The sequence below is a fragment of the Sphaerodactylus townsendi genome, linkage group LG03 (assembly GCF_021028975.2).
Source record: "Sphaerodactylus townsendi isolate TG3544 linkage group LG03, MPM_Stown_v2.3, whole genome shotgun sequence".
Classification (NCBI taxonomy): domain Eukaryota; kingdom Metazoa; phylum Chordata; class Lepidosauria; order Squamata; family Sphaerodactylidae; genus Sphaerodactylus; species Sphaerodactylus townsendi.
In genome coordinates this window covers 15,673,064-15,690,317 of record NC_059427.1, presented here as the reverse complement: position 1 = coordinate 15,690,317, position 17,254 = coordinate 15,673,064, and the positions used below count along the sequence as shown (strand labels likewise).

General features: G+C 55.2%; 1 protein-coding gene across 1 annotated transcript; it reads left to right on the top strand.

The window, feature by feature from the left end:
• Positions 1-2,064: 2,064 nt before the first annotated feature.
• GNL1 (G protein nucleolar 1 (putative)) lies at positions 2,065-11,590 on the top strand. The gene is made up of 6 exons (XM_048489664.1): positions 2,065-2,310; positions 3,844-4,041; positions 6,593-6,771; positions 9,358-9,520; positions 9,635-9,775; positions 11,228-11,590. The coding sequence occupies exons 1-6, from the start codon at positions 2,259-2,261 to the stop codon at positions 11,503-11,505; spliced, it is 1,011 nt and encodes a 336-aa protein (XP_048345621.1). The 5' UTR covers positions 2,065-2,258; the 3' UTR covers positions 11,506-11,590.
• The last annotated feature ends 5,664 nt before the right edge of the window (positions 11,591-17,254 follow it).

Here is a 17,254-nt window from a genome sequence, read left to right as displayed (position 1 = left end):
GGGGGGGGGGGGGGTGGGGGGGGGGGGGGGTGGGGGGGGGGGGGGGTGGGGGGGGGGGGGGGTGGGGGGGGGGGGGGGTGGGGGGGGGGGGGGGTGGGGGGGGGGGGGGGTGGGGGGGGGGGGGGGTGGGGGGGGGGGGGGGTGGGGGGGGGGGGGGGTGGGGGGGGGGGGGGGTGGGGGGGGGGGGGGGTGGGGGGGGGGGGGGGTGGGGGGGGGGGGGGGTGGGGGGGGGGGGGGGTGGGGGGGGGGGGGGGTGGGGGGGGGGGGGGGTGGGGGGGGGGGGGGGTGGGGGGGGGGGGGGGTGGGGGGGGGGGGGGGTGGGGGGGGGGGGGGGTGGGGGGGGGGGGGGGTGGGGGGGGGGGGGGGTGGGGGGGGGGGGGGGTGGGGGGGGGGGGGGGTGGGGGGGGGGGGGGGTGGGGGGGGGGGGGGGTGGGGGGGGGGGGGGGTGGGGGGGGGGGGGGGTGGGGGGGGGGGGGGGTGGGGGGGGGGGGGGGTGGGGGGGGGGGGGGGTGGGGGGGGGGGGGGGTGGGGGGGGGGGGGGGTGGGGGGGGGGGGGGGTGGGGGGGGGGGGGGGTGGGGGGGGGGGGGGGTGGGGGGGGGGGGGGGTGGGGGGGGGGGGGGGTGGGGGGGGGGGGGGGTGGGGGGGGGGGGGGGTGGGGGGGGGGGGGGGTGGGGGGGGGGGGGGGTGGGGGGGGGGGGGGGTGGGGGGGGGGGGGGGTGGGGGGGGGGGGGGGTGGGGGGGGGGGGGGGTGGGGGGGGGGGGGGGTGGGGGGGGGGGGGGGTGGGGGGGGGGGGGGGTGGGGGGGGGGGGGGGTGGGGGGGGGGGGGGGTGGGGGGGGGGGGGGGTGGGGGGGGGGGGGGGTGGGGGGGGGGGGGGGTGGGGGGGGGGGGGGGTGGGGGGGGGGGGGGGTGGGGGGGGGGGGGGGTGGGGGGGGGGGGGGGTGGGGGGGGGGGGGGGTGGGGGGGGGGGGGGGTGGGGGGGGGGGGGGGTGGGGGGGGGGGGGGGTGGGGGGGGGGGGGGGTGGGGGGGGGGGGGGGTGGGGGGGGGGGGGGGTGGGGGGGGGGGGGGGTGGGGGGGGGGGGGGGTGGGGGGGGGGGGGGGTGGGGGGGGGGGGGGGTGGGGGGGGGGGGGGGTGGGGGGGGGGGGGGGTGGGGGGGGGGGGGGGTGGGGGGGGGGGGGGGTGGGGGGGGGGGGGGGTGGGGGGGGGGGGGGGTGGGGGGGGGGGGGGGTGGGGGGGGGGGGGGGTGGGGGGGGGGGGGGGTGGGGGGGGGGGGGGGTGGGGGGGGGGGGGGGTGGGGGGGGGGGGGGGTGGGGGGGGGGGGGGGTGGGGGGGGGGGGGGGTGGGGGGGGGGGGGGGTGGGGGGGGGGGGGGGTGGGGGGGGGGGGGGGTGGGGGGGGGGGGGGGTGGGGGGGGGGGGGGGTGGGGGGGGGGGGGGGTGGGGGGGGGGGGGGGTGGGGGGGGGGGGGGGTGGGGGGGGGGGGGGGTGGGGGGGGGGGGGGGTGGGGGGGGGGGGGGGTGGGGGGGGGGGGGGGTGGGGGGGGGGGGGGGTGGGGGGGGGGGGGGGTGGGGGGGGGGGGGGGTGGGGGGGGGGGGGGGTGGGGGGGGGGGGGGGTGGTGGGGGGGGGGGGAGGGGGGGGGGGGGGGGGGGGGGGGGGGGGGGTGGGGGGGGGGGGGGGTGGGGGGGGGGGGGGTGTGGGGGGGGGTGGGGGTGGGGGGGGGGGGGGTGGGGGGGGTGGGGGTGGTGGGGCGTGGGGGGGGTGGGGGGGGGGGGGGTGGGGGGGGGGGGGGGGGGGGGGGGGGGGGGGGGGGGGGGGGGGGGGGTGGGGGGAGAGAGCGGACATCTCCCTTCTGAGATTTCAGAATGCCTTTGGAGTGGTTGAAGGTCTAAGAAAGGTCTTTCTTAACTTGCTCACCCTAACGCCAAGATAGGGAAAGAACTAAGATGCCTGACTCTGAGCATAAACACCCCGAGCTACGTGTAAACTTTGTGATGAAAGCCAGACATGCTGGTTGATTTCTTGTCTGTCACACCTCCCCCCAACACACACACATCACACACAAAAAAACTTTTAAAGCTTAGATTCTGTTGTCTTAGCCTTGGCTGACAGCCTTCTTTCCCCTGCCCTACCTCAGTAGACCCCACACTCCTCTCATACCTCCTGATCAAAATCCTAAGAAATCTTGACCTTCTGATGTTTTTTCCTCTTGCCAGTGTTTAAGAAACGTCGGAAGCGTCGGAAGGGGTGGAGCACAGCCATGGGGCCCGATCAGCTATTGAATGCCTGCGAAAGCATCACGGCTGGAAGAGGTGAGCCTGGTGGTGTCTCTCGGCTTGGGTCGCTCCATTTTTTTTGCCAGGGTGGCTTAGTATGTTTTGAACAGCAGTGGTTTCTAGAGTTCAAACCAGCTTCGAAGTCCCATCCTCAGCCTCACCTTTTGAGCCCACGTAGGTGGGAAATTGCAATGAAAGCTCAGGGGTGAGCGAGAAGCATTCTGTATGTGCTCAGAAGAGCTCCTCAGAATGTTAAGGGTAAGACTAAAGTACACATCTGATCCGGCATCGTCATTCCGACAGTGCCCAACTAGCATAAAGCCAATTAACTTCCCTCTGGTGTTGTCCCCATCAGCTGGTATTCAAAGGTTCATTGCCTCTGAACTTGGAGATTCGATTCAGTCATTTGGTAGGCCTACCCTCTGCCTTGAGTTCTCCACATGAGGATCCTCGATTGTGTTTTCTTAGTCTTAACCGCAGAATAGGGTTGAATGTTAAGCTGCTTCAGGTCTTCCTTTCCTCTGTGGTTTTGCTGCTGCCACACTGGTTCATTTTCTTACAGATGTGCCTCAATTCAATTGGGTTTTCTGAAGAAGGGTGCTGTTGTCACCGGTGGTGGTACAGTAGCTCTTTTTTTTTCTTTTAATGGGCACACACTGTATCTGTGGCCAGTTACGCACAAGGTGTTTGCTGCAGGGTGGAGGCGAATGTCCTCTGTGGCAAGATTTCTTGTACAGACGTATTTCCTCTAGCCCCACTTTCACTTTCCACTCTCTCTGGGGCTAGCAAATACACTTATAGCACGATTTTAATTTTTGCTTTGCTGCCAGAGTGGGACAGATTTGCCAGTGGGCACAGCTTTGCCCCAGACCTCTTCCCTCCGCCTGGAGCCAGCCTGCCTAATCTTACCCCCCACTCCTTCGCGCCATTTTGCACTCTTCCCCCTTCTTCCTATTGCTGATTACTTCCCACTTTTTGTCCTGCTATATCATTTCTTCCTGCTCCTGGATTTCTTTAGATCTTTAGATTAAAAAATGTAAACAACCATATCGATAGATCAATGAATGGATACCACTACTAAAAAAAAAAATACGACTAGTAGATCAGTCCAAACACCTGATTTGCCTCTGCATTGATCAACAAACTGGGATGTTTCCAGCCTTGTAGTTTTATACACAAGCAATCAGTGATTCCTGACCATAACAGGAAAAGCCCGCTGGTCTTGATGCTTGGGTTTACAGCACATCAGGAGACGGACGATAATGAACCTGGGGGACTTAGCTAATGGCAGTTCATGTTGTCCTTTTGTGGTTTTGCAGTTTGACTGCTGCCATCATTGCCGCCCCCCCCCCTCACACACACACACACTTCCTGCCACAAAAGACAATCTGTGATCGGGCAAAGTGTACAGATACCATCATTTTTGAACTTAAACTGTTCAGCTAGTCTTAAACTGTTCATCAAGAAAAGATCTCGTATCTCAAGTGCATCCTTAGATTCTGAAACCCGCCGTAAGATCTGACCGTTCTGGCTTTGGTTTGGTTGTGCCCTCACGTGGGTTTTCTACAGTTGACCTGAGCAGCTGGAAGGAGAAAATCGAGCGGGATGCTGCCAGTGCACACCTGCTGCTTGAAGACTCGGAGGAAGAGGAGGAAGAGGACGACGGGGCTGCTGTACTAGTGGAGCACCAAACTGACGTGGCGATGGAGGCTGGGGAGCCCTCCCAGGAACTCTACAAGGATGGCATTCTGACAGTAGGCTGCGTTGGTGAGTGTGCCATTGGCTAATGGGGAGGAAGCCACGCCTTCTAGCTGGAAACTGTAGTGGAGACGGACTCTGCCATACTTGTGTAAACAGATACGTTTTATTAATGGTACAATCCTAAGCAGAATTCAGTGGACTTAAACAGGTGTAATTCTGGACCGTGCTGTAAATTTACTCAGTCGCCCCAGAAACACACCTTATTAGTACATAGCTGAGCTTTTATTTTATTTATTTATTTATTATTGGGTTTTTTATACTGCCCTACCCCCGAAGGGCTCTGAGCGGTGAACAACATAAATCGCATATACAGTAACCCTTAAATACATTAAAACAGTTTAAAACGCAGCGATCAGTAACAAGCAATGTCCGCAATAACCCTCATTAAAAACCTCCCAAAAGGGGGAAGAAAACGGGTCCCATAGATGGTGAGGGACCCAAAAAGATAAAGAAGAAGAGGAGGAGGAGGGAGCAGGGGGCACCTATCAGCTACTGGACACTCCAAAAGCCTGCAGAACAACTCCATCTTACAGGCCCTGCGGAACTCACCAAGATCCCGCAGGGCCCGGACAGCTGGAGGAAGAGTGTTCCACCAGGCAGGTGCCAGGGCTGTAAAGGCCTGGCCCGCGTGGAGGCCAGCCGCATCATTTGAATCCTTCTTGGGACAGAAAAAGTGATATAAAGAATATTATTAAAACAGCCAGGAAATAGTATAGCACTATCTGTTGGCTAATTAAAACTGTGTAGACAGCAGAGAGAAAAAAATAATTTCAAGCTTTAAAGGTTCGGTACCCCCCACTGTATTTATGTCAGTACTCTTTTGACAGTTCTAGTGGGCCGTTCTGCAACCTTTTGGGTTGCACAGAATTCTTCAGTATTCAGAAAGCAGCGGGGGGGGGGGGGGGGTGTGCATGTAAAAAGGCAATAGGTGGAATTCATGTGTTCAATTCAGAAGATCCAGTCCCCGGCATCTGCACTTAACAAGAATCTTGAGTAGCGGGTGCCAGGAAAGACCTTCTCTGAACACAGGAAGGCTGAATCTAGGTCATCATTGCCTACTGAGGCTGGCAGCAGCTCACTAGAGCCTGGGCATCAAACTCATTTATTACTGGAGATGACATAAGTGTGACTTTGTTGGGCTGGACCCTGGGGGCGGGTGGGAGCTGCCTCAGCTGGCAAGCCCAGATTGGCATGGGCAGGGACGGGGTGTGTGTGGTTTGCCAAGCCAGATTGGGGGTGCGATGGGTGACTGGACTGGATTGGACTGGATTGGAGAGCCTGCAGCAGGCTTGCCAGGCCAGATTGATAGTGGTGTGTGTGGGTGAGTGAGTGAGTGAGTGCCTAGGCTGGAGAGTCCATAGTGAGCTTTGGCAGGCCAGATCAGTAGCTGGATGGGTGGGTGGGTGCCTGGATGGGCAAGGCCTCGGTGGGCTCACCTGGCCAGATTGGGAGCAAAAGGTTGAGGTTTTTGCCTCAGCTAACCTTTTTAAGGGGTTGAATCTGGCTCTCAAGCCACATGTTTGACAGCCCTATAGAGTCTCAGGCAGAGGCCCTTCACGTCACCTACTATACCACACTGACTTCAGGGCTCAGTGAGAACTTTAGATTTATAACCTGCTTTTCTCAACCACATGGAGTCTCAGAGCGGCTTACAAACACCATTCCTTCCTCCCACACAATAGGCCCCTTGTGAGGTAGGTGGGGTTGAGGGGGGGGGGAGGAGGAGGAGGAGGAGGAAGCCCTTTCTATATCCCCCCTTTCTCTCCTGCGGGAGACTCAAAGGGGCTTACAATCTCCTTGCCCTTCCCCCCTCATAACAAACACCCTGTGAGGTAGGTGGGGCTGAGAGAGCTCCGAGAAGCTGTGACTAGCCCAAGGTCACCCAGCTGGCATGTGTGGGAGTGCACAGGCTAATCTGAATTCCCCAGATAAGCCTCCACAGCTCAGGCGGCAGAGCTGGGAATCAAACCCGGTTCCTCCAGATTAGATACACGAGCTCTTAACCTCCTACGCCACTGCTGCTCACAGTTCTGAGAGAACTGTGACTGGCCCAAGGACAGCAAGCAGGCTTCATGGGGAGGAGCGGGGAAACAAACCCGGTTCCCAGAGCCCGTTCTGTAGAGCTGGAGTCATGACGGAAAAGTCTCTAGCTCTGGTCAATGCCAGATGGGCCTTTTCCTAAGAGGTAGGATAGCCAACAGACGGCAGTGCAGTGGGGACATATGGACAGCCTTGCAGTTTGATCCTGTGGAGATAAAGGCGTTGTTGATCCCATTGATTTTAGCACAGAATTTGTAGTACTTTGATTGTTTCGGACCCCCCCAAAAAAATTAGGAACGAATCGTCAACAAAGTGGAGAAAAAAACACAGCGCTAGATGTGTGGCAATAATTTCTTTAAAAAACACTGAGGAAAAGGGGACGTGGCCTACTTGAAAAGCTTCGTTCTCATTGGCAGAGAGAACCCTTCTTCCCAGAGGAAGGTTCTGATTGGCTTAACCCCCAAACGCCTTCTGGGTTCTAACTCTGCCCTCACTGCTCTGGTTTCCCTCCCCATAGGCTTTCCCAATGTGGGCAAGTCCTCCCTCATCAACGGGCTGGTGGGCCACAAAGTGGTGAGTGTCTCCCGCACTCCGGGTCACACCAAGTACTTCCAGACCTACTTCCTGACGCCCGCGGTCAAGTTGTGCGACTGCCCTGGCCTCATCTTCCCTTCCCTTGTGGACAGGCAGCAGCAGGTAAAAACAAAAGCATGGCTGGGGAAGGTAGGGTGTGGGGATTTGGTGTGGAGTTGCATTGGAGGAGCTACCTGCTCCTCAGTTTGTAAGACCTGAACAAGATGGTTAACGATGGGACGTTTTGGAGGACACTGATTCATAGGGTCGCCACGAGTTGGAAGCGCCTTAAAGCGCTTTCTCCAAGTCCTTGCCTGTTCTGCATGGACCGATCGCTTTTTTACATTCAATCTGCGAGTTTCCCCACTCTCCTGGCTCCGTGCAGCTGAGAGCTAACATTTTTTTCAATTCCAGTCCTGACGACTCCGAGCCTTCAGCTGGTAGAACATCTGCTTGGAATTCAAAAGGTCCCAGATTCAACCTCTGGCATGATTAGTGAAAGCATCTGGCAGTAGGTGATGTTACAGACCTAGCTTTAAAAAGGGCTTGGACAGATTTATGGAGAAGTCGATCTATGGCTACCAATCTTGATCTCAGATTGCAAATGCCTTAGCAGACCAGGTGCTCAGCAGCAGCAGCAGCAGAAGGCCATTGCTTTCACCTCCTGCATGTGAGCTCCCCAAGGCACCTGGTGGGCCACTGCGAGTAGCAGAGTGCTGGACTAGATGGACTCTGGTCTGATCCAGCAGGCTAGTTCTTATGTTCTTATGTACAAGCCAGGAATCCTAGGAAGGTGAGATAAGAAGGGAATTGATGGGAGAGGGTGGAAAGCAAGTCGAAGCTAAGCTGAGAATGACTGGCTCGAACTGGCTAAAACTGTCAGCAGCCATATTGACCCATTCAGGAACACTAATAATGTGTTTTACTAAGATGAGCCAACAATTCACAGATTAATGTACACATTGGCTGTGGTGGGTTTTCCAAAGTGTGCCCCCTTGGTTCTGGCAGATTTTGTTCCTAACGTTTTGCCCATGTCTGTGGCTGACATCTCATTCACCATAGATGCAGGCGAAACATTAGGAGCAAAATGCACCAGACCTCAGCTACACTGCCTGGGAAACCCACAACAGCCAGTGGATTCCGGCCGTGAAAGCCTTCGACAGTACAATGTACGTATTAATTCATCATTTGCTGTCTTAGCAGTTGCTTAACTGGTGGTCAGATTTGTGAATGAATGCTACTGCATAGCATTGTAGCTCTGACAACCTCGGCTGACTGGAGCGTTTTGTCTGTGATGGTTCATTCGCACAAGGGTATCTGCATGTGCCTCTAAGCCTGCTCTTTGTTGCATAGCTCATCACCATAAGCATTTTTTAAATTGTCATTGTGCACGCACAACGAAATTTACAGCAGCATTCCTCGATGCACACAATTCCAGACTCATACCCCATCCTCACTTTCCCCTTCCTCCACCCATCCCTACACAGCCCCAAACACATCAACACGAAGCCGCGGAGTTCAGCATCGCCACAGCTCTAGAGTAGAAGCTGTCTCTAAGCCTCTTTGTCCCAGTTTTGATAGACCTGTATCGTCTGCCGGATGGTAACAGTTCAAAAAGAGAGTGTGCTGGATGAGACAGGTCTCTTAGAATATTTTGGGCTTTCTTTAGGCTTCGGGAATGATAGAGTTCTTCCAAGGAGGGGAGAGGGCAGCCGATAATCCTCTGTGCAGTAGTGATCACCCTTTGGAGCGCCTTCCTATCTGCCACTGTGCCACTGGAGAACCATACACAGATGCAGTAGGTCAAGGTTTGTCACCATATGACAAACATATATGAGTGAACCAACTGGATACCGGAATGCACCCGCTGTCCCTGGATCAACCCCTGGCATTTGCCATGAAGTGATCCCAGGCTGGCAAAGACCTGCATTGCCTGTGATCCAGCAATGTCATGGCTGGTCAGTGAAGAAGTTACTGGCCTGCGGATCCTCGGCCTGGCTTGGTATTAGGCAGCTAGCTCCTCATGCTTGCTCAGTGGCATACCCTGTGCAGCTGAGGAAGCTTTGTGTCAAGGAAGGGATTCCGGTTAGGGGCTGAACTTTGTGGAATGCCAGCTCTGTATCCATTGGGCCACCTGGGCAAAATCAGGGACAGTTAATTGTGATGCAAGCCACATTCCTGTCTCTTAGGGGAAAGATTTGAGAATTAGCGTAGGCAGGGAAGAAGAAGAAGAAGAAGAGTTTGGATTTTTATCCCCCCTTTCTCTCCTGCAGGAGACTCAAAGGGGCTGACAATCTCCTTGCCCTTCCCCCCTCGCAACAAACACCCTGTCGGGTGGGTGGGGCTGAGAGAGCTCCGAGAAGCTGTGACTAGCCCAAGGTCACCCAGCTGGCATGTGTGGGAGTGTACAGGCTAATCTGAATTCCCCAGATAAGCCTCCACAGCTCAGGCGGCAGAGCTGGGAATCAAACCCGGTTCCTCCAGATTAGATACACAAGCTCTTAACCTCCTACGCCACTGCTGGGAGACAGAAGACTGGAGCAAGTATTGGAGGCAGCTTTCCGATTTGGGATTCTTGAAGTCTCTTCGTATCTTTGGGAAGGGATTGTTTTGTGTGTGTTTATGCTCTGATTTCTTTGCCTATTCCTGGCTAAATGAGAGAGAGAGTGGCAGGCATCTGACACCAATGTTTCTTTCCTCTTGTTCTAGATCCTGGCTGGTATCTACCCTATTTCCCAGATCCAGGAGCCCTACACTTCTGTGGGGTACCTGGCTGTCCGAATCCCTGTCCAGGCCCTGCTCAAGCTGCGACATCCAGATGTGGAACCCAGCAAGCCTGAACCTCTGTGGTGTGCTTGGGATGTTTGTGAAGGTAAAATGACGGGCATAGTGAGGAGTCTGCGATATAGCAGATGTGGAAAAGGGAAGGCCCAGCCCTGTGTGGAATTCTGCCATTAGCTTTGCTATCCTGTCTTCTCCTTCGCAGCCTGGGCTGAGAAGCGAGGCTACAAGACTGCTAAAGGAGCTCGTAACGATGTCTACCGAGCAGCCAACAGCATCCTGCGGCTGGCTGTAGACGGACGCCTCTGTTTATGCATGCGACCCCCAGGCTACGCTGCACACAAAGGTACTATGGAGCAAGGCGTTATGGGAAGCTCTACCCAGCATTCCACTGGGTTAAAGGGCAACAGTCCAGGATTGTGAAAAAATGGTGTTCAGCCAGTTTGAACAGGTGGAGCAGGAGGCTTAGATTTACAACAGCAAGTCACTCCTCTTGGAGGCCACCTGACTTCTACGCCCCCCGCCCCCGCCCCCCATTCCATTGGCTGTTGCCTTCTTTACATACCAGCCCTACCTTTGCTGCATTCTTTCCGGTTCTGGGTTGGCACCTGTTCTAAATGTCAGCATCCCTGATCTACAGAAACATAACGTGTCCTTGGGAGCCTGCAATTGTAACCTCAGCTTGTGGGTTCTGTGGGGCAGAACTTGGAATGAGTTTGCAACAACAATTTTTAAAAACAAAATGGCTTACTTTCTTAACATACAACATTAAACATCAACATTTAACATCACACTTCAAGGTCCTGTTCAGGTTTCATTTCAAGTCCTTCTAGTAACAGTCTTGTAATGCCAAGTCCATTTCTTCTTGCAAGTGGGTTGGCTCCTGAAGACTCCAAGGGCTTGGTGAACAGGATTCAACATGAGGAAGGTTTCCAGGAGAACTCTCACACACAAACACACAAAACACCCTGAAACAATAAACTCCAACATTTACAACATAGCAAAAATAAACAACTACCTTCCCAGTAGTTCCCAACAACATTGCAGTTACCTTAACAAGGTGTTAAGGGCTTATACAAATCAAGGTCCGAGTCTGGTAGCCTTGTCTCCTACAAACTATATGAGCTCTGCAGCCTCTTGCTGCTTTGAGTCTCCGCCCCTTACTGGGTCAACCCATTCTGAGCATGGGGGTTACACAATGTCTTACATAGCCCAGTCTTTTTATTTTGAGTGAGGGTAAGCTCTGCAGGAGAGCAGCATTCCAAGTGAGATGGCTCTGTGCTGGAATAGAAACTGCAGGGAGGTGCTACCAAGGCAGGAAGTGATGTCAGCTTGGGTGGGCTTTGTGTAGTATGAACCAAGGGAAAGGTGGTATTGCTGCTGGTTTTGTATGCTGTGTTCCAGGTGGTGAAAGGCAGTTCTGTTTTTGTAGACGGGGCTGTGAAGACGCACAGTTTGACATGGAGTCTACAGTTCACTGAGAACCTTTCTGTTTGTGTTGTCGTTAAAACAAGGTTCTAGTCCTCGAGGCTGCCAAGAAAACATTGAAAGAGGATGACTGAAATGGGAGAATGAGCAAAAAAGTCCTTAGTGGTTATTGTGCTCCCCTGCTCACTCTCCAGTTTCAGACATTCAGAGATTTCCCCAAGCATTGCTGGAATATTTTTCTGCATCCTTAAGAACTAGAAGCATTCTTTTTTTTAAAAAGTGCTTTAGAGTCCCACATAGTGGTTTGGTCTTGAAGGTAGACTGAATGGCCTTTGATAGCCACCTCTCTTGGTTGTCTCCCTTCCTGCAGCCACCTGGATCCGCCACCCAGAGACCACCGAGATCTCTGCTCTGCAAGAGGCTCACCGCCAAGCTGGAAAGCACAGCTCTGGTGAGGAGGAGGAAGACGAAATCTCCAGCTCAGGAGAAGAGGAGGATGAAGAGAAAGATCGGGATGCTGATGAGGAAGGAGAGGAAGAGGAGCCCTTCACTGCTCCCAGAAGTGGGCCTAGCCTGCCCATTCCCACCAGAAGGGGAAAGTTTGCCGGCCAGAACTTGTTTGCTTTGCTAGGGGAGGACGAGTGTTAGCAGCTCCCCCTGCTGGACAGACTGATAGCGCATTCCCAAGCTCCAGAGCTCCTGTATATCAATAAAGGTGATGTTTATTTCCTGACCCATTTCCACTGGTGGGTGTTTACATCGGGCAGCTGGTGGGCTAAACACAAAAGCCATGAGATTTGCCTTCTTGGATCAGTCAAGACCCATTTGATCCAGGGCTCCCTGGCAAACTTGGGCCATTCTGATGCTACGCATCTGACGAGCTCCTGAACAGGTTGTCAAAGCGACAACCACTGCCTCTGCTCTGATGTCGGCATCTGGGAATCAGAAGTATAATGCTTTGGAGTGGGAAGATTCTTTTTTGTTGATGTTATGGCTAGCAACCAGCAAGAGAGTTCTCTTCCATAACATTGTCTTTGCCATCTGTAAGGTTCCAGAGAGGTAACATTGTTAGTCCATCACAACATAATCTGCCTGGATAGATTATACAGCAGTATGTGATCAATGCAAACTCTTCCAGTGGCACATAGCAGATAAAATCCCCGTACCTGATCTAGCTGTCTTGTGGCTCATGAATCCTGCCAGACCTTCACTTGGTATCAGTTTCAGAGAATCTTTCCTGGCTGTTAACCTTGGTGAGCTCACCTTTTTGAGTTACAGCAGCTAGAATGACTGTAGCAAGACTGCCACCTCATGGAGCGACGGAGCAACACAGCCTGTGCACGTTCAGTTATTACGGGCATCATGGCTTCGTTGGGTCCAGCTTTTTGGTTAGTTTGGAATGGCGCTCTTGTCAAAATTGCCTGGAAGTCTTCAGAAAGTGCTTGTAACTTCTTCCTTTTTTGCGGTCTTTTTATTTTATTTTACCCATTTTTATTTTATTTTACCCATTTTAAGAACATAAGAACAAGCCAGCTGGATCAGACCAGAGTCCATCTAGTCCAGCTCTCTGCTACTCGCAGTGGCCCACCAGGTGCCATGGGGAGTTCACATGCAGGATGTGAAAGCAATGGCCTTCTGCGGCTGTTGCTTCCGAGCACCTGGACTGTTAAGGCATTTGCCATCTCAGATCAAAGAGGATCAAGATTGGTAGCCATAAATCGACTTCTCCTCCATAAATCTGTCCAAGCCCCTTTTTAAAGCTATCCAGGTTAGTGGCCATCACCCCCTCCTGTGGCAGCAGATTCCAAACACTAATCACACGTTGCGTGAAGAAGTGTTTCCTTTTATTAGTCCTAATTCTTCCCCCCAGCATTTTCAATGTATGCCCCCTGGTTTGATTCACATCCATCTCAAACACTGGCATTAGAACCATCTCGCACACAGCACTGTGGTGCTAGCAGTGAGGCTTAGATGGTAAAACTCTTCCCTGCGTTCTTGGTGTCTTTAGGAGGAAGAGTCCTGAGTGATTCAGAAGCACTTAAACCTCAGCAAGGAACGGCCTCATCTGCTTAGCACACTGTTATAAGGTTGAGTGAGAAGGGAAAGAGTAAACAAGCGTGTTTGGGCCTTCTGAAAAAGAACTGCTTTTGTGGCGATTCCCCCCTCCCCCTCCCATTTGTTTTCTCTGCGGGGGAGAAAATGGTAGCCACAGAGGGTTGAGGCCTAAAAGTGTAGGTAACATTTCCTGTTGAAATCCAGAGAAGCAAACTCAATCAAGGATGTGTCTATGTAATAATGTCACTGAAGGCGTTTTGCTTTCAGTGACATTATTACATGGACCCATCTGTGATTGAGTTTGCTTCTCTGGATTTCAACAGGCAGTGAAGAAGCACTCTTAGTTTTTTTCTTTTAAGAAGGTTTTCAAGTAGCAGCAGATGAAAAATGGCATGGAAGAGGTGCGAAAGAAAAAAGAGCAAAGGGTGTGTGAACATGTAATTCCCTCCACGCAGCAATTTTCACAGCCAAAAGCTGGACCCCCGCCAATGCAGCTCTAGCAGTTATTTACCTCTGTTCAAATTGTTTTTTTTGAAATTGTCAAACTTGATTGCTGCCTGGATGTCAGTATACTTCAATGCTGTGTTCATACTTTTAAGAAAGAAAATTGTTGGTGTTTCCTGTAGTGCTTACGAAATCCTGCTTTCAGAAAGCTACACATCTTCTGAGAATATGCTACACGGCCCCTTCCGCACATGCAAAATAATGCGTTTTCAAACCACTTTCACAACTGATTGCAAGTGGATTTTGCTATCCTGCACAGCTTTAAAGAGCACTGAAAGCAGTTTGAAAGTGCATTATTCTGCATGTGCGGAATGAGCCCACATCTGGGTAATTTGGGCCTCACATGAGGAGTGGAATTGTCTTCCTTTGTCGCAGACTGAAAAGGTCCCTGTACTGAAAACGATGGAGGCACTAGCAATCTTATGCCTGTACAGCGTTGCACTCTGCTCCCACCCAGATATGGAGGATGAGGACATGCATCTATTTAGCCGGGGGGGAGGCAGTTTTTTAGAGCTTGTGGGCACATTTGGAATTCTGAGACAAAGTGGCGGGTGCAGCACAAAATGGCTGCCACGGGAGGCGGAACCAGCCACAAAATGGCTGGTGCTGCTTGCTTTCAGTCACGTCGTGAAGATCACTGCACTGTTGAGGTAGCTGTTTTTTCAAAATCTGCCCAACTAATCGAATCTCCAATGGCCCAATCTGAAGTTTTGCTGAACAAAACCCCCACAGTGATTTTGCCTAGCGGTAGTCCCGCCCTTCCTCCCAAAGCTTCAAACAGCCCCCTTTCCCTCTTCGCTTTGGGCTGAAGCAATTGCTGTGCATGCAGGTACAGTCTGAGGCAGGAAGCTGAACACACGCTGCACCCCTAAAAATGACAGAGGAGGTATCCCATGGCTCCATCAGTTTTGCATGCAGGAGGGGCCAGGTTCAACCTCCCGGCATCTCCAGTTAAAGGTTCTCAAGAGACAGGTGGCAAGGCACTAGGCAAAGCAGCCACTAGTCCAGTGGTGGAGAACCTTTGGCACTCCAGAGGTTATGGACTACAATTGGCCTGCATCACCGAGACCTGGGTGCGAGAGGGCGAGACGGTTGCCCTGAATGCGATCATGCCCCCAGGTTTCGCTTGTGTCCACCAGCCTCGAACAAAGGTTGGCGATGTACATCCGAGATTCCATCGCCTTCAGGGCAGTCCCTGCCCCTCAAATTCCCGGATTCGAGTGTGCCGGATTGGAGTGGCTGTCTGGGGAGAGGTTGGCCGTCCTCCTGGTGTACCGGTCGCCTAGCGCACCTGGGGACGGCCTGCCACGGCTGCTGGAGGCGGTGGCCGGGTGGGCGTTGCGATTCCCTCGACTCATTGTCTTGGGGGATTTCAACGTCCATGTGGACGCCGCCTCGTGTTCAGCGGCAGTGGACCTGGTGTCATCCATGGCGACGCTGGGACTCTCCCTTCTAAACACCGGCGCCACCCATGAAGCTGGTCACACCTTGGATCTGGTTTTTGGGGCGGGAGTGAATATGGTCGTATCCTCTGTTAACAGAGTGCCATGGTCCGACCATTTTGCCCTGAAGGTTCGGGTGGACTCGCCGCACCAACCCTGTCTAGGCGACGGACCTATTTATGTCCGCCCGCGAAGACTTATGGAACCGGCTAGGTTCCTGAATGCTTTGCGGGACCCTGAGCTCCCTGGCACCCTCGATGAGCAGGTGACAGACTGGAATTCCAGGCTGTCCGATGCCATCGAGGAAATTGCTCCCAGGCGCCCTCTGCGCCCCCGTTCACGACGGGCTCCTTGGTATACCGAGGAGCTGCGCCGAATGAAACGGGAACTCAGACGGCTAGAGCGAGTGTGGAGGAAGTCTCGCGACGAAGTGGCGCGAACAACTTATAGGACGTTTATGAAAGCCTATGAGTTGGCGATACGGAGGGCGAGGAATGTCCATTTCTCGTCCTCCCTCGCATCTGCTAGCTCTCGCCCGGCACAATTATTTCGGATTGTCCGATCCCTCACCTCTCTGGTGGAGGGATCCATAAATTCTCAATTGACTATTGGCTGTGAGGCATTTCAGAGCTTTTTTGTAGATAAAGTTGCGACACTCCGCCGGGACCTTCCGGCCACAGTTGATACAGTAAAGGAACTCGAGGCTCTCTCGCCGTCTTTGGGTCCAAATCTGGACCGGTTTTCCCTACTCTGCGAGTCCGATGTTGACAGGGTCCTAGCTGCTGTTAGACCTACTACCTGTCCTCTGGATCCGTGCCCCTCTTGGCTGATAAAAGCTTGCCGGGAGGAGTTACGACCCCACCTGTTGAATATAGTCAATTGCTCCCTTGAGCAAGGAGTGTTTCCGGGTGGGTTGAAGGAGGCAGTGGTCCGCCCACTCTTAAAAAGACCAACTTTAGATCCTGGCGATCTGGCCAATTACCGCCCCGTTTCAAATTTGTCATTCTTGGGGAAGGTAATTGAGAGAGTGGTGTTGGAGCAGCTTCAGGGCTTCCTGGAGGACGCATCGGTGCTCGATCCCTTCCAGTCCGGCTTCCGTGCTGGGCATGGGACGGAGACCGTCCTCATTGCCATCACAGATATGCTCCGCATGCAGCTAGACCAAGGCGGATCGGCGCTGCTTGTGTTGCTTGATCTCACAGCAGCGTTTGATGTGGTCGATCACGACCTTTTGATCCACCGCCTGGCAGCCTCTGGAGTGCGGGGCATTGTCCTTCAATGGATTGCCTCGTTTCTCCAGGGTCGGGGTCAGCAGGTATGGTGCGGGGCTGAGGCCTCCCAGAGAGCCCCACTTAGTTGTGGGGTCCCTCAGGGGGCCTTGCTTTCCCCGCTTTTATTTAACATCTACATGCGACCCCTTGCTCAGCTGGTGCGGAGCTTTGGGCTGGTCTGTCACCAATATACGGATGACACCCAGCTCATTCTGTTGATGGAGAGGGGGGCGGCCTCTGCCCCTGCAGCTCTACAGCATTGTTTGGAGTCGGTCGCTGGTTGGTTGAAGCAGAGTAGGTTAAAACTTAATCCAACAAAGACGGAGGTCCTCTGGCTGGGCCGGGGGGAGAGACCAAGGGAATTCCAGCCGCCTATATTGGAGGGGGTCGCTCTGGCCCCGGCATCCCTGGCTCGTAGCCTGGGGGTCCGCCTGGACTCTGCCTTGTCAATGGAGAGCCAGGTGGCCCATGTCACCCAGGTTGCGTTCTTTCATCTTCGCCAGGCACGGCGGTTGGCCCCCTATCTCTCCCAGACCGACCTGGCCACTGTGATCCATGCGACAGTCACCTCGCGGTTAGATTACTGTAACTCGCTTTACGCGGGCCTTCCCTTGCGATTGATCCGGAAGTTGAAGCTGGTCCAGAATGCAGCGGCGCGGCTTCTGACAGGTGGTGACTACTCAGATCATATCACCCCTGTGCTGCGCCGTCTGCACTGGCTCCCAGTGGAGTTCCAGATCGTCTTCAAGGTGCTGGTAACAACCTTCAAGGCCTTACGCGGCATGGGGCCCTCATATCTACGGGACCGCATCACCCCTTATGTCCCTCATAGGCCACTGCGCTCGGCAGTGGCAGAATTGCTGGTGACCCCTAGCCCCGCGACGATGCGGCTGGCCTCAACCCGGGCCAGGGCCTTTACGGCTCTGGCCCCAGCCTGGTGGAATACCTTGCCTCCATCAGTCCGGGGGGGGGGGGGGGGTGGGGGGGGGGGGGGGTGGGGGGGGGGGGGGGTGGGGGGGGGGGGGGGTGGGGGGGGGGGGGGGTGGGGGGGGGGGGGGGTGGGGGGGGGGGGGGGTGGGGGGGGGGGGGGGTGGGGGGGGGGGGGGGTGGGGGGGGGGGGGGGTG